General features: G+C 32.6%; 3 protein-coding genes across 3 annotated transcripts; 1 reads left to right on the forward strand and 2 right to left on the reverse strand.

The window, feature by feature from the left end:
- Positions 1–619: 619 nt before the first annotated feature.
- LOC130804312 (uncharacterized) lies at positions 620–5,120 on the forward strand. The gene is made up of 5 exons (XM_057668704.1): positions 620–765; positions 863–960; positions 3,249–3,348; positions 4,567–4,749; positions 4,826–5,120. The coding sequence occupies exons 1-5, from the start codon at positions 709–711 to the stop codon at positions 4,946–4,948; spliced, it is 561 nt and encodes a 186-aa protein (XP_057524687.1). The 5' UTR covers positions 620–708; the 3' UTR covers positions 4,949–5,120.
- Positions 5,121–5,354: 234 nt separating this feature from the next.
- LOC130804311 (small heat shock protein, chloroplastic) lies at positions 5,355–6,497 on the reverse strand. The gene is made up of 2 exons (XM_057668703.1): positions 6,008–6,497; positions 5,355–5,913 (listed from the first exon to the last, which is right to left on the reverse strand). Exons 1-2 carry the CDS (start codon positions 6,201–6,203, stop codon positions 5,495–5,497), a joined length of 615 nt encoding a protein of 204 aa, XP_057524686.1. The 5' UTR covers positions 6,204–6,497; the 3' UTR covers positions 5,355–5,494.
- A 1,472-nt stretch (positions 6,498–7,969) lies between these two features.
- On the reverse strand, positions 7,970–13,779 carry LOC130804170 (vesicle-associated protein 1-1-like). Its single transcript, XM_057668521.1, has 8 exons — positions 13,472–13,779; positions 13,312–13,382; positions 13,150–13,231; positions 12,912–13,027; positions 12,240–12,404; positions 12,110–12,151; positions 9,398–9,475; positions 7,970–8,527 (listed from the first exon to the last, which is right to left on the reverse strand). The coding sequence occupies exons 1-8, from the start codon at positions 13,521–13,523 to the stop codon at positions 8,417–8,419; spliced, it is 717 nt and encodes a 238-aa protein (XP_057524504.1). The 5' UTR covers positions 13,524–13,779; the 3' UTR covers positions 7,970–8,416.
- Positions 13,780–16,917: the final 3,138 nt, after the last annotated feature.

Raw genomic sequence — 16,917 nt, forward strand, 5'->3', positions numbered from 1 at the left:
AAACGCCAGTGGTAGTACTTTTGTAAGATTTTTCCACATGGTAGCATCCAGTTTATGCACTATTTGACTGCCGTAGCATTTTTCGTTAAATTCTTGTTAATTTTTGTTTAATTCATCATTTTGTAAGATTTTTCCACATGGTAGCATCCAATTTTTTCTCTCAAATGTTTAACTCATCATTTACACGTCTTATTCATCGAATAATTTATCAATGCACTTAAATGTTGTAACAATTTTATTTTCATTCAACTTATTGGTATTATAAAGTTCAAAGGTGTATTACAAACACTAACAAATAATTCAAAAGGTGCATTTTATAAGTTCAAAAGGTGCATTCCAAGCACTAATACATATCTATTTAATTGTTACAACATTTAAGGGTGTTGATAAATTAATCGGTGAATTAAACATTAAAATGATAAATTAAACATTTGAGAGTAAAAACTGAATGCTACCATGTGAAAAAATCTTACAAAATGATAAACTAAACGAAAATTAATAAGAATTTAACAAAAAATACTATGGCAGTTAGATAGTGCATAAACTGTATGCTACACGTAGAAAATTGTTACAAAAAGTGCTTTAATTAATTCATGAATTGCTTTATACCTACTTGTATCCCCGACCTTAACTCTCTAGTTAGTAGTTCTATTTTTTTCCTCCAAAAATCTCACATTTTCCCGAATCGATAGCAAGTGAGATCAGAAGATGCCAGCGGTTGCTCCACGTTCTGGTGAAGCCATTTTCGCAAGTGGTGAACGTGTTGTAAGTTTCTCTATCATTTCCTATGCAAATCCTTCTTTTTCTTTGGTTCATACTCTCCAATATGAGATGGTAAAATGGTAACGATAATGTTGAATAGAATTCGGAGCTGTTCACATTAACATATGGAGCAATAGTTCGTCAATTGCTTACGGATCTTGAAGATGTTGATCAAGTTAACAAGCAGCTTGATCAAATGTATTCCTCCTTTTTAATTATTTTTTATATTTACTTATCTTGATCAGATTGTCAATATTGTTGATTGCAATTAGGGCAATTTGTCTGTTTTTTCTTGATTGGGGTAGTTTTCCGACTGAAACTAACCCATAGAAATGTCTCTGACATGGGAAATTGTAATTTGATGAGAAATGTGAATCAAACAAGTTTCCAATTATGGAAAATTTGCATCTTCTTCTGTTCAGAATGAATTGTTAAGTATCCATCTATATCTTACTTAAACAACAATGGTTGTTTATTAATGACAATTTTCCCTTAGTTCAATTATGTAGACTATTTGCACAATATAGGCTTTTTTCTGTAGGGAGATATGTCTACTAGCTTCATAGTCTGGTTTTCAACCATTGCTTAAAGTTCTATCATCTATGTCTATTACTCTGATCCCCTTCGGATTGTTGATAGTAGTGGCCTAACCAGGAGGCTCAGTTGAATGATTACTTTAAGAAACAAGAGCTTGGCATTGATAGGGCAGAGTTCAAAAGGAAACCGTATTGCACCAATGTATTGAGAAGCTTACTTATTGAAGGAACTATGATGCAAAAATAGTCTATATGGTAGTTTAGGTTGGTTGTTTATGAAGCCTAGAAGAGATTCTTGGGTTAGGTAAAGGGCAATGTGGCAAATGATCAAAGGGATTATCATGAATTGTAGCAGAATCAATAGTTGTGTTTTTTGTTGAAATAAGAATACCATGAGTATTTGTAGGAATACAACCAAGATAATCTATTTCTGATGGTAGAAAACCATCATCCATAAGTTATACTTTTCAACAATAAATTGTATCATTGTAATAAGCACATAGTTACGTTTTCCTTTTGTGATCCAATGCTTGTAAAGGGAGGGAGCATGCATTCAAACATTTCTACACAATGTATTCATCAATGCCACACCATAACTTTGCCCAACACACGTCTCCTCCTCAAACCTTCTCCCATTATCCTATCAAAAAATCCTAACACCAAAATTTCTATTAGATTTTGAAATCTTTTAATTTTTTATACCACTTCAATTAAACAATAAAAAAATGCAGTGCCACATGCAAGAACTATTATCATATTCATCGACCATAACTATGAAAATGACGTTTATTCTAAGTATGGATCTCTTGAGAGTAGGAACACTGTCATGAGAGAGTGTGTAGATGGTAGTGAGTGTGAGAAAATGTTGCATGTGTCATGTGGTGAATAGTCATTTTTATGGGATGGGAACTAATCCAACAGTGTATGAGCTTGATCAAGATTCTTGGGGTAAGGAGATTGGAAGGGTTTGATTAGATTGTTTGAAACACCTCCACATGTTCTTATCGCTGGTAAGCTTGTTGGAGCTTTTGACAGTGTCGTGGCTTCTCATGTTGATGGCTCCCTAGTTCCTATTAAGGATTGGCTTTGATAATTCTACTGAAACACTTTACAATTGCTGCAATTATTTGCACTGATATGGCATTGCTGAGACCATCAACGATATTTTGTTCAACTGTTGAAAACTTAATGTAAAAGACCCTGGACATGATCTTTGTTTTAAAAAATTGCGTCTGTGACACACCTAGGCATAGGGTACCCGTGGTGCGAGGAAAAGACTTTTTTTTTTAATTCCTGGTGAGTCTACTAAAGGCACTTTTTTCAAGTCCGGACAAGACACTATCTAAACGCACACAAGGCCCAACAAGAAGGGTAAAGGTGCAGCGGGAGGCGAGGGGGTGTATAAGGAGCACTTGGGCCGAGGCATGAATTACAAAACATTTTCAGAAAAATCCACAATTTTTGCCAAAAGCGCACCGTGGCAAGATGAAGCCCCTTGCTCCTCAGTGCACCTTGCACTTTTTATAACCAGATCTTATTGTACTCAACCTGTAGTACTTCTTGGTATAGAACCTTGAAGATTGACATGAGGCTCTTTTTTGTATCGATATGGTAAGTCTATGTTTCCAAATGCAGGAGTGACTGTAATTTCAAACATAAAAACTTGAACTTATTTTAAATTGTTATTGAGTAGCTAATCTACGCGCTATGACCTTCTCAACCATTTTAGGTCCATGTTATTCCTTCTTGTATTTGATATAGAATTGATGTGAACTTCTGAAGCTTATGTCGATGCGCATTTTATATCTGTTTTTGGCACATCCATTTCACTGTATTTCCTTGTATTTGATTTAGAGTTGATGTGAACTTCTGAAGCATATGTTGATCATAGTATTTATCAGTTTTTGGCTCATCTACAACACTTGATAGTCTTGTTGAAATTTATTGTAGGGGTTATAATATTGGTGCTCGATTGATTGATGAATTCTTATCAAAATCAAATGTTTCCAGATGTGTGGACTTCAAAGAGACTGCTGAAGTAATCGCAAAGGTTTGTCTCTTAGAGATTTACATTTATCTCAATATGTTGGTTGCCAGTATCTTTCTTTTGATTACAACAGCTGCTTGACGTATAAGTTAGCTGTAGAATTACTGAAACATACACTCTTTGTCCCATAAATTAGCAACAATTTCTATTTTCGTTCGTCCATTAAACTTTGCAACATTTCCTTTTATGGAAATGTCCCTACCTCTTTCTTTACCCTCATTTACACAATTTCTTTCCCTAATAATAATATACACACAATATTAATGTCCCCACCACTTTCTTAATATTTGTCTCATTTGAAGCAGTTGCAATTTCTTGGAGACAAGAGGGAGTAATGTTAATCATTTATCTTGTTGCATTGTAGGGCCTCAACTTATTTTTCGCTCAGTTCCCTTTTGTCCATCACGCGCACATTTTCACTTCAGATTAGTTCTACTAAGATTTGTTCAATTTCAGTCAGTCGGAATTGATCGTGTCGGTGGTTCTGAACTTAGAAGGTTTTAGCATGTTTATGCCGTAATAAGTTTTATCCTTTTCTCTTTCTGTCTTTATCACTGTTGCTGCTGAGTGTGATCAGTGGTATTATAATTTTTTTGTTACAGATGGGATTTGATACAACTTGTAATAAGATGGACCCTTATGATTTTACTGATGGTTGCTACAAGGAATTAATATTCATTGTCTTAAGATGGAAATTGGGTTCTCTCAGTGACTTGACAATCCCCTTCTGATTTGACGAATGACTGAACAGTTTAAGTTGATTTTTTGGAAATACTTCACATGTAAGACAAGATCTCACATCGATAAAATAATAGATAGTTAACTTACATATATATTGGGTGAGCTAATCCTCCTACTATCATATGGTTTTGGGAAACAATGAACCTCACCAAGTAGATGAGCAAGTCAACGTTCGTGATCCGTGGATTTGTGGGCCCAAGCCCACAGGTGTTCCGTGTCCAGACGAGTGGGCCACGGTTATGGTGAATTGTCACGGCCTAATACATATTCAATAAATTGGCTTCTTAGATAACTTTAAACCGGCTACTTATTTGTCTTCACTGGAACAAAATATGGGTAGGGAACACCTGAACAACATGCTTTTTAACCTGCAAGCCTAAAATACATTATTTTGCTTATTCTACAAAAAATTTCGTGTATTGCTTCCCCAAGTGGTTTTTAACCAAGGACATGTTAACAAATTTTACGCCATGCCGACAGGTTGGGTTCAAAATGTTTCTGGGGGTGAGTGCAGCAGTCAGCATCTTGGATGCTGAGGGAACAACTTGCAGCTTAGTCTTGGAGGACAATCCTTTTGTAGATTTTGTGGAGCTCCCTGACACCTACCAAGGCCTTCATTACTGCAATGTTCTAAACGGTGTAATCAGAGGAGCACTTGAGATGGTAACCATAGTTCTGTTCATATATGGTTTTTCTTACATTCCCACATTCAGTTCATCTTCCTGCTCTTTGTGTTTAGGTGTCTATGAAGACTGAAGTGACCTGGATTCGTGACATGCTTCGTGGGGATGATGCATATGAGCTTCAAGTTAAACTTTTGAAGCAAATCCCAGAAGAATACCCTTACAAGGATGATGAGTGACTCATTGTCTTTACTCATTGATACCGCTACAACATCACCGTATTCAATGTACTTTCTGAATAAAGAGAGAAAAAGAAAAAAAAAAAACAACAATTTACCCTTTTTATTTTAAATTATTTCATTTGTTGTTCTAACCAAAAAAAAATATTTATATTATAAATTTTAAACATAATTTTATTTATCCTCATTTTTATAAGTACTTTAATTACTCATAATCTCCAAATATTTTTTCACTAATTTTATTTATATCATTAAAACATATTTCTCACTAATTTTATTAAAATATTTTTTTATAATTATAATCCTAAATTTTTTCCACTCTCCACATTAAATTAATATATTTATCATATTAAAAATAAAAAAATTATTTTCTTATTCTGGCAACAAGAAAGAAAGCAGCAGTTAATTACAAAACCAAAAAACAAAACACTATTTTATTACTATTAAAACTAATACATGAACGTAGAACACCAATTAAACAACTAATACATGATGATTGATTTTTGGTTTATGATACTAGTAATTAAAATAAGCACTATTCAAAGCTTATTCAATCTGAACTTGAAAAACATCTTTCCTTTCCTCAGGTTTAAGTTTAGGAAGAACAATCTTGAGCACACCATTATTCATCTCAGCTTTAATCCCATCAATTTTATACATATTTGGACTCAAATCAATCCTTGTTGAGTACCTTCTACGATCTTCCATTTCCTCTGTTTCTTTCTCTGCTTCACCTTTTATGATCAGAGTATTTTCTTCTACTGATACTTTTACATCTTCCTTCCCCAATCCTGGCATGTCTACCTTCAATCTTAAAGCCTCTTTATCTTCTTTAACATCCCATCCTCTCTTCATTGCTCCTCCTCCGCCCATTCCCATTCGGGATGCTGAATTCTCCATTAATTGATCCATGAAGTTCATTAACTGGCTTACACTCCTTGTTGGTGCAAATGGATCAAACACATCTGTCAAGAATATGTATTGTTAAGTATTTGAAATTGAAAGAAAATTCTAGGGCATAGCACAATTATTTGATTAATAGTTGATAGGGATAATTACCTGGAAGGATTCCAGTTGGAAAGTCACGGCGGCGGGAGATGGAAGAACGATCATCAACATCATCGTCATCAACTCTAGTCATCTGAGTGTTTGTATTGAAGGCCCGAGTAGATGAAAGAGATCGAAATGGTCGGAAAATGTTGCCGGAAAGTAAATCTTTTCCGGCAAGACGTCGGAGAGCTACTGAAGAAGCCATTGTTTTTCTTCGAAAACTAGAGAAATAGAGAAAGGAGTAACGATCAGAGAATTTGATTAATTAGGTGCAGTGATTTCTGATTTGTGATTTGAGTGCGAGAAATGCAGAAACTTTCATAATTTATAAGTGAGATAAAGCGGTGACAATTAGTCTAGAACGTGGAGGAGATAAAATAAGAAGTGTCACGAATGTTCTGAAGTTCTTGGGATTTTTTTTTTGCGAAAGAAGCTTCTACACACTAATATCTTTCTTTCTCTCCAAGGCAGATGCACAATGCTTTGGGGTTGGTTTATGGGTTGACTATTTTTATTGGTTTTTAATTTATTTTGAATGTTTGATTAGCTATTTATTTAAAAGGTATTTGATAAAATTAAGTATTGATTGTTAGTTGTTTATTTGAGGAAAAATAGGCCAATAATTCTAAGGCCATTAAATAAGCTAATGAGTTTTTTTATTTTGACTTAAAATTATTTATTAAATATTGTCTTGATTTATTGACTAACTAACAAACTAAAAATCGAATAAACAACAAAAAAAAATCGGTCTAAAAGTTATTTACCAACCTTTTAAGATCAAAATATTAAAGAGAAATTCTTGCAAATTATGTGCTCCAAACATATGGTGGTAGACTAGAGGGGTGGGAATAAGATATTGAATAGATTAGTGAAGAGGATAAGGAGCGTGAATTAATGTTAGACTAGAGCCGTCTAGAGGTTACCATATAAGTAGTGTGCACTAGGAATATTCTCATTATACGTTTTCTATAAAGAAAAGCATAAGGATTATAAGAAACAATAGGGTTATTTATTTATTAATCAAAAAAAGATAGTGTTATTTATTTAGATTGGATAAAGGATATTAGAGAAAAAAGTACATGGATGAAAATTAATAAAATGGATGACAAATTTTTTTTAGAAACAATGTTGCTAAGTTAAAGAAACTGACATGTGACGATCACATCAACAAGTGACATGATATTCAGGCCTATTAGATAAAAACTAAATTCAAAATTTATCTTAACTAACACAATACTTGAAAGCGACCTAATAATTTATTTTTCGTCAATGTTCGGCCTATTATATTGATAAGATGTTCAGGTCACCAACTGTTAAAAGTCTGGTGGATGAAAACTAAGTTTAAAGTTCGTCTCAACATACTTGAAGAACGACCTTATTATTTATTTTTCGCCAATGTTCGGCGTATAAATTTTTCTTGAATAATATTGTACATATAGAAAAGCATCAAGTATTTTTTTTCTAATTTTAAAGAGGTCCAAGGTTAGTACCTATATAATACACACAATAATTTTTAATAAAAATTAACTCGGATCCGGCATTTATTGCTCACATAATCAAATGCTATATTTTGTTGGAAACTCTAATATTATCATTTCATGAATTAACTTTTAAAGATTTTACCAATTATTTACCAATAGGTAACCTAGACTTTTTTACTTTAAAATTTTCCTTTTTTATCTAATAAAGAAACGTAACTTAAAACCTTAGTCCTTTTTTGGACCAAAATGAATATACTCCAAAATGAATATACTTCCACCATTTTATAATACTCGTTATATTATCTCCAATTTTATTTCGGTAATTCCGATTCATGCATAAGAAATAATATTAGTCATATGAGATCTTAATTTATTTTTTTAAAACCTAATTTTTTAATATATAATTTTCATATTTTCATTTATTAAAAATAAAAATATTTAATATTAAAATATACATAAAATTGCGTGCTAAAAAATTGTAGCACGGAGCAAGTACATTCATAGGGTTGATCTTCGTCCTTTTAACAAGAGTATGACAAAAGATATCATAGTAAAAGGAAGAGAGAAATTGTTAAATAAGAGGACTAATAATTGGAAAAATCACGAGGGATTACTGTAGAGTAAAACAGAGAGTAATAGAGTACAAATGGAAATACAAAGTTTGTTAAATTAGCGAAGGATGACGTTGCTTCAGACACATCAATTGTCTACACCCAAAAATATAAAATAAACTAAAATCTCAACAAGTTCATAAATGCTAGTCAATCAGATAACTACAAACACATGAACATTACCTAAAAAATTCTTTCCCACTTTCCTCAACATAAACAACAGCCAGCACCATCACTTATCCTTTCTTTCTCTAATTACCCATGTAAATAATACAAGAAAATTAACAGGAAAATTTATGTCTGCCTTTCTTCTGGCTTCCTCATCCTCAAGCATTCTTCATTAGATAGCCCAATATTACTCCAATCAAGCCAACTAATATGACAAGCATGAACGAAACACCGCCTTGGCTTTTGTTAGCTTCTCGCCTTAAAAGTTCCTGCGTGGAGTCATGACATTGAAATTCGTATAAGCAGTGAAAAACATGTTTCAAAGTACTGTGTTCAGTGTATACCAGCTAATAAAGTGAGAATTATGGGTTGGCCTAGTAGTTGAGTGCTTTCTCTTTTACCACCCTTCTGAGAGGGGTTCGATTCACACTTTATACAGGTAAGACTTATTCCCCCTTCCTCTTGCCTGTACAAATTCTCTAGCCTTACCACAATTAATAAACAATAATAAAATAGGAAGGTAGGGTATTCGGAATTCCTGAATCCTGATGTGAATCTAAAACCAAGCAAGAGAATTTCAATTAAAATCAGCTTGTTATAATTTTGAAGGATTAAAAAAGTCTAGTGGTTGGAGTCTCAAGAAAGGGAGTACTCATTAAGCCAGTGTAGTCAATTCATTTGAGAGGCTGATCTTCATTCTTCATACATATCATCCGCTCACTACCATCCTCACCTAAGCTTCAATTGCTGGCTGTTTTTCCATGAATATTGTAACCCTTAAATACCAAGGAGAGAACATTCATAACAATCATCCACTCATTGGCATCCTTGCCCAAGTTATGTGGCCATAAGGTACCCTTCTATCAATATGTGAAGAACCTAAGCCCACCGATCATCCAGTTAATGCAAACATAAAAAACCAAATTATGGAATGTCACAATGACCACCTCTTAAACTTCAATTTTAACTAGGTGACTTGCATAAAGTTCCATAGTACGAACCACAAATTCTGTCCTGGAATTCACATCTAAATCTCATGGGAAGTGTTTCTAAAGGATGTACTGTACATATACTCAAGTGCCAAAATTTGTTTGATCAACAGAAAAATTCAGCAAGAAGGCAAACAATAAAGCTCTCACCAATTCTTGTCGAAGTTTGTTATTTTGATGGATCGCAGCATTTTTCTCCTCAGTCAGCTTAGCAATCAGAGATTTTGCCTGAGAAATGCGCAAATTACAAAAACTTAGAATACATACAGCAAATAAAACTAAAATAAATCAAAAAACAATTCAAGGTGAGGAAAGATGCACAACAATAATGCCAAAGTCTTAATGCCAACAAGTTGGCTATATGAACCAACTCAAATTAACATGCGGAATCAGCGTTAACAAAAACAATACCTTATTCGGCCATATTTACTATGTTATGAATAGCATGGTAATGATGTTGCGGAAAAGTTCTTGACATCCAAGAACAATGGCTGAGCGTATATCTTGAGAATTGAAATAGAAATTAAAATTGAGAAAATTGGTGCAAGAAAGATGAACTCAAAGCATAAATCAATCACAACGGAGGTTCACCAATTTTGAGCTATATCCCCCAAGTTCCTCAATTGTGATGAAACAACAATGAAGGTCAAGTATTCAATATGAGAAATAAAATGGAGAATTATAATATGGTAGGAGGTCTCTCTAATGATTTTGTATTTAAGCTAGAAGGTATTTCTGTATTAATGATGAACTAATGAAGATTTCTATGATTTGGGATATTTAGAATTTATTTATAGCAATTAACCCCACAAACATGCAAAAAAACTGAGCAACTATGCTTAAAACAAATGCTCGTTCGAGCAACCCACATCCTTGTTCGACCACAGATCTAAAATATTCCCAGAAGCTCCCAGACTCGTAGCACCAGAAGTGCTCAACGAGCACTATTCACGCAACTTTTTGCTTGTTCGAGCAGAATAGCCTCTTAAGCTCACTGCCTTAGCTGATTCTTTTACCTCATTCCAGAATCTTACAAGGTCGTCTAAAGCAAACCCCAATTTCAATTATCACTACATATATTCTTCTCTCTTCATTCGTATCTATTATTATATATTAGAGTAAATCTCAATTCTTAACAACTATGAAAATCACTTGAATATGAAGTTTGAGAAACCTTGGCTTCCATAAATAAAGAGTAGAATAGCAGTTAGGAAGAGAATATAACTTTGGGTATACTTCATATTCTCCTTATAATAGTTATGTGCTAGTCTTTATTGCAACTTTGCAATAATAGTGCACGTTTTGAAGCTTGTTATTATTGTAATATGAATGTCATGTTGTTAAAGTATTATATATGTTTTAAAATTAATGATTAAGCGATTTAGAGAAAAAGTGTGCCTCACATACAAAAAGCTCCCACCTTCGCCCTGCAGTTAAGGCCTAGGGTCTAAGGACTTCTTTCGCCTCGAATGTGCCTCGTGTTTTTAAAAGAAAGCTTATTATCAATATATTCTCCTCCTTCATTCATCCCATCTATTGTTATACGCTCTAGCAAATCCAAATTCTTCATACCATTCTACACTCTTAGGTTACCTTCAACCTACATTTTGAGTCTTTTAAGCTCCTCAAAGTCCAAAACAGAACAGGTTTCCCAAAGTTGTGGCATTCAAGGGGTCAAGGCAAAGTCACAGTTGTAACATGGCATGAAAATTTATGAGTGAGGACACAACTATTATTGGATGTGTCCAATGACTACTAAATGAAATGATGATATCCTCTATAATATCAACGATGTTGCAATGCGTTGACAGTTGCATTCCAAGTCAAAGAGTCAACAAATCCACAAAAGATACTCAAACCATAGCCAAATTAACTGTCCTCAAACCTTTCTCATAGAACTGAGAGGCCAAAGATTGAGCAGCAGGCCAAATTATTTTCCACAAAACACTATATCAAATAGAGGGAACAAAACTCTACTTCACAAGCTTTTTCTACCTATCCAAATCTAATGCAAAGCATTAGGGAACAAACATAATGCATACACCATTGCTAATAAAAGTTAATATGTTGCTTTTAGACTGTATCAAACTCAAATCTTGATAACAAATTGGGAGCTGTAATTTGAAATTCATGGTACACAGTCGCACACACATAACAGTCTAAACCATCGCTAATGAAAGGACGAGTTGGAAAAAGTCGTTTCACAATACTGTCCATTATTTTTTGAGGTAAAGTCTTAGCGGTTCAATATCAAGGGCGATCTGCAAGCATGCTGTTTGAGTGCATGCTCCTATTTAATCCAAGTGTCATGCAACATCAAAGCAATCTAGAACGGCCTCATCCCTAGCCCATCCCAATCCACACACACACACACACGGTATCTTCTAACTTTTGTTCACCAAACACAAATGTGCATGGGAAAAGGAAATAAAAGTACTCAAACAAGCACCCTAAAAAACCTATCCCAAACTTCCCAAGTAAAAGCATACTTTGATACAGACCCCTCATTCTTTCAGAGCAACGATTAACATTTGGACTTTGACTATTTCACCTCATATAATTATCAAAGCCCACATCTTGGTCTCTGTCAAAAGTTAATGAATGAGTTGACAATTCTCCAGACTCAGATACTTCTACAAGACTACAACAATGAAGCCAAGACAATAAAACTTGTATATTTTGATTTGTTGCTTACTTTCGAAACCAATTGAAATTCTGCAAGACTATATGTAGCACTTCCAGAAAAATTATGTCTTATGTAACGTACTATAATTTTAATGGAAGAAAAATGACAAGTCAAAAGGAAATTGGTTAAACTGAAACAGTCAGCAAAGCGTGGGTAAACCAAACAAATAATGTCACCTCTGTAGGTTTCTCTTGGGATTCACCAAATGCTCGTGACGCCTATAATTTGAAGTAAAAGACAAATATCAGTTCAATTTACTGCAGAAATAGCCGAACCAGTGAGAGAAAAAAACGTGGCAGAACTTACAGCAGCAGACTCCATAGTGCTGAAATGACCATTGTCTGAAATAGAACCCCTAGGCGAATTACCTTCTTCAGAGCCTTCTGGAACAGGTGAGGGTGGCTGAGGAGGGGAAGCATAAACCACTCTCAATCTACACTCCTCAACTACATGTCCAGCCTCCTTGCTAAACTGAAACAACCAAGCCAACCCACAAAAGTCAATCACCTTTTAACACACCGCATCAGCATCTAAAATCATTAATCAACTATGATATTATAATAAATTTTTTTACAGTAACAATATATGTTACTCGAACAAGAAATTCCAATGTAGGCCCAAAAATAAAATTTTTTATTGTCCTTATTATATGGAAGTTTTGAGAGTAAAATAAGAAACACAAGTAGGTAAAAATAAGAATTCAGTAAAATAGCTAGGAACTAATTACTAATCCATATTGATTACATTTGCTGGCCGTATTCTTGATGGAGCAAAAATGATTTGGTTTCAGATTATAATGGCTCAATAAACTATGTGCATTTTTAACTATTTATGCAAAGTTGCAAATGATGTTTGTAACGGTCAATGGGAAACAACTTTTTGCTAATTGCTACAATCAACAAGGGCCATACATCAAATCTCCCAAAACCCTGTATAGGAGTGTTGGGGTAATAAAATGATACAATGATGATTGATTACCATTTCGGGAGTGATATCTTTAACAGTTGCTCCATCATTAGCAATTACACTCTGAAGAAGAAATTTATCCTTGCATTGCATATCAGGAGGTGCCTCCTTTTGTGCTTGCATAGTAACTACATCAAAAAAAATTCAATAAATTGCCTATCAACAAAACAAGAAAACAACAATACAACAAAAACAAGCTAATCATACAATTAAATTACTAACTAAATTATCATCAAAGTTATATAATTACCAATAACATCACACGTTGATCGAGGAGATACTACGCCAGTATTAGGACGAACGCAATACTTTTTCGGATTCGTAGTTTTGACCTAATATATAAAAAAACAAAATTAAAAACAAATCAAATGCAAGATTCAAAAAATAATTAAAATAACGGAATCAAAAATACCTTGAAAGCGACATAGTTATCGGTTTTGTTAGACAATTGAAGAGAACACGAGATCTGCTTCTTAAGCTCAACTAATAATCAATCAAAACAGGAAATAATCAGAAAACAAGAAAACCTAGCATCGAAAAAGATTAGAAAAACAGTAGATCTCAAATATTACATGGAAATTTGAGCTCTAAAGGTTCGATGTTGAGAAGCTCGCCCGTGCTCATCTCGAATTGGAACAAAGGCAAGATCCGACGGATTTCGTAGATGAATTTGAGGCAAAATCGACGGAGAAATCGAGAATTGAGCGAGAAGGAAAATTGTATAATTAGGTGGGTAGAGAAATTGATTTGGTTATGGGAAAATGGAATGAATGAATGAATTTTGTTGGGTTGGAGTTGGGGAAGTGGTAAGGAAAGAGTACTACTTTCTTATGTTTTTAATAGAAAGAAAATTGCAACGTGCTAGACATTTTATTCTTTTACTTCCTTTCTTTTTCCTTCAATGAATTTTGCTACCAACTTTGGAGGCCCAAATTTGTAAATTCACTATGTTTAATAACTTTAAATGAAATAAAGATTTATTTTCATATTTTTGACTTTTGAATACTAAATAATATTTTAAATATAGTTGTACATTTAGTGAAAAATAAGACAAAAAAAAACTCCATATGAATGATTTAAATACTGCATATAAATATTTAATGAGAATTAAAAAAAAGGGGTGGAGATTAATTTCGAATATGAAAATAAAATAAATTAGTTAAACAAGAAAAACACAAAATCTAGCAAATTGATTTAGACACAAGGAGAGTGTATTTTGGAAATTTTCTATAAAAAAATTTATTTGGGTGATAAATCACAAAACAACTTCTTCATACTTCCTCCATTTTATTATACTTGTTATATTTGACTTTTATGCAATTCATTATGTTATATTGATCATTTATATTAAATTATGTACGTATAAAATTATAAAAAATTATTCCCTTCATTTTCATATGTTTTTCTCAAATAGAATTTACGAATTTTAATGTCAAACTTTAACTATGATTTCTCATCGATCTATATGAAAAAATATTCATGTGAGATCTTAATAGATTCGTCTCAATATTTATTTTTTGAATATCAATTATTTAGAATTTTTAAGAACTCGCAATTTAAAATCATTTGGCTTTTTAGTTTGCCTTGGGATCCGTGCAAAAGATGACTGGAAAGAACAAATAAAAACAAACGGAGTAAATGTTATAAAAGTATGCGATTAGACGATTCAAACAAGATCTCACTTGATGATATTTTTTCTCACACATTAGCCGTAATATATAAAATAAGCTTGAACGATGAATAATACCAATAACCAGAATGTAACAAATACATCAAAACGAAGAAAGTATGTCAATTTGGTGCGCTTTAAGGATCATCGCCTACTTTTTGTTATTCTTATATATTTGATATTATCATCATTGTACCCAGTGTATCTCGCCCATAGAAAAATCATGAGTAGAGTCTGGAAAGAGAAGGACAGCGACAACTCATACCCATAAAGGAGAGCGCGACCAAAGAATTTCTCAACTCGAGCGAAATCAAGTGAAGTTCCTACAACGAATAAAACTGAGTGATAAATGATTATGTTAATGTAAACTTTGGTAAAAACATATTAGCCACGTGTAAGTGGCAAGGTGAGTAGAAATAATAACAAACTTAGAAAGTGTCTATCAAATTGTTGAACAGAACAAAGTAAAAGGAATACCTCAAGGCTTTGAGACTTGGGACATATAGTGAACTTGAAGGAGCTGGTTCGTGAATTTTAATGTTTTCCGTAAGTAGGAGATGAAGTCGGCCAAGATGAAGGAGGGGTGGCTCAATGCTTTGGGACTTGGAATACCGAAGAATTAGTGCATTTACATGTTAGAGAATTAGTGCATTTAATTAGAAATTTGAACAGACATACTCGATTTTTGAATGATATTCTTATGTATTTTGAATTCCAAAGTAGTATAGTTATTATACAAAACTTAAACCAATTGTGCTACCTTATAGTGCTCATACTCTCTTCACCGTTTAATATATAATATAAAGCCTCTTGCTTTCGAAGGCCATGTGCAAGTCTATTGGGTGTACTCCTCAAAAGCCAACCCGCCACTTTGTCATGTAAGGTCCTAAGTCCAATAATCACTATCTTTCCTCCCTTTTTTCAGCCTAAATCAAAGACAATTTTTTAGGGAAATAAGCCTGATTAGCCGACTTAAAGGTTCACTAACCACTTTTATCTCTTAATATCAATTATAAACTCATTTACTTTATAACACATTCATATTATTTACACCCAACATCAATTAAATGTCAAAAATTTTAATTGGCTTTTGTCCTACTTTATCTCAAATTATAAACAATAAATAATGAGCAAATAAATTTTATCAAATAACCTCCATTTTCATAAAAAAAAATGTTAGTTTCATAATAATGAATTTATAGTACAATAAAATTTTCCCATCACCTCTAGCTTTTTTATTTGAGAATAGGTTAGATAATATCTACATGCGAAGGAATGAAAATCAAATCACTATCACAATGAGAAAAAGAAAATTCGAGACCACCAGATTTCCATAATTTTTTCATTATCTATAACTTGTTATTGTTAAACAAAATAGTTTAGAATCCTTATATTGAATTCTAATTTCTAATTTCTAATTTCTAATTTCTAATATCATCAATTCCTTAATCTAGTTTTCTTTCTTTAATTTGTTTTACAAATATCATTATTATTGAATTTAGATAATGACCTTTGAAGAAAATAGTGACCTGTGAGAACGATAACAAGGCAAGTAGTGGTTGGAATTGCAACCCAAATGTCGTCAATTGACAATAAGTACTTCTATGGAGATTGGAGCCTAAGCAATTATATTGCACATGTAAATTTATTAGATTATTCTAGAAAGAGTTATGTAACAATAATATAGGAGGCCATATTTGGCTTTAAATTTTATCACATATAGAGGAACATATTAATTTCTCAATAAATTACAAATAAATCATAAGAATTCGGCATATGATAAAATTATATCAACTTATTTATGACATTTTTTCACTATAAAAGGGACTCATATAATCGATCACTTTAAAATTGTGAGTGATCAATTTAAGACGCTAAATTTAAGTGGATTAATCAAATTTAGATGGTCTCACCACAAAACCATTTCATTTAAAAATTCATGAAATTATATTTAAGAATTCTTAAAACTCTTCTTTATATCATATAATATATAATATAATAAATAAAAATTGTGACCTTGTCTCATTTCGAATAAGTACAAATTTTTTCAAGTAAGATCCTAGCTTCGAATTTCACCTAGTTATCCCATTTCCTTAATCTGCATAATCACAAAATAATAATAATAATAATAATAATAATAATAATAATAAAATAAATAAATAAATAATAATAATAATAATAATAATAATAATAATAATAGTATAACAATAATAATAATAATAATAATAATAATAATAAATTTATTATTATTATTTTGTGATTTATGATATCTACCATGTCGTTCCCAATTCAGCTTTTCTCGTGGGATGTGCAGTTTCAAGTAAGATTCTAGGTTTGAATTTCACCTAG

This window comes from Amaranthus tricolor, chromosome 17, assembly GCF_026212465.1.
Source record: "Amaranthus tricolor cultivar Red isolate AtriRed21 chromosome 17, ASM2621246v1, whole genome shotgun sequence".
NCBI classification, from domain to species: Eukaryota; Viridiplantae; Streptophyta; class Magnoliopsida; order Caryophyllales; family Amaranthaceae; genus Amaranthus; species Amaranthus tricolor.

What these genes read in the sequence shown, in the direction of transcription:
- LOC130804311 (XM_057668703.1), bottom strand. Translation starts at nt 6,203, where the DNA reads ATGGCTTCTTCAGTAGCTCTCCGACGTCTTGCCGGAAAAGATTTACTT. An exon ending in TCCAACTGGAATCCTTCCAG is followed by an intron (nt 5,914 to 6,007) that starts GTAATTATCCCT and finishes TATTCTTGACAG; the next exon opens with ATGTGTTTGATCCATTTGCA.
- LOC130804170 (XM_057668521.1), bottom strand. Translation starts at nt 13,523, where the DNA reads ATGAGCACGGGCGAGCTTCTCAACATCGAACCTTTAGAGCTCAAATTT. An exon ending in TTTAGAGCTCAAATTTCCAT is followed by an intron (nt 13,383 to 13,471) that starts GTAATATTTGAG and finishes ATTGATTATTAG; the next exon opens with TTGAGCTTAAGAAGCAGATC. An exon ending in ATAACTATGTCGCTTTCAAG is followed by an intron (nt 13,232 to 13,311) that starts GTATTTTTGATT and finishes TTTATATATTAG; the next exon opens with GTCAAAACTACGAATCCGAA.
- LOC130804312 (XM_057668704.1), top strand. Translation starts at nt 709, where the DNA reads ATGCCAGCGGTTGCTCCACGTTCTGGTGAAGCCATTTTCGCAAGTGGT. An exon ending in TCGCAAGTGGTGAACGTGTT is followed by an intron (nt 766 to 862) that starts GTAAGTTTCTCT and finishes AATGTTGAATAG; the next exon opens with AATTCGGAGCTGTTCACATT. An exon ending in AACAAGCAGCTTGATCAAAT is followed by an intron (nt 961 to 3,248) that starts GTATTCCTCCTT and finishes AATTTATTGTAG; the next exon opens with GGGTTATAATATTGGTGCTC.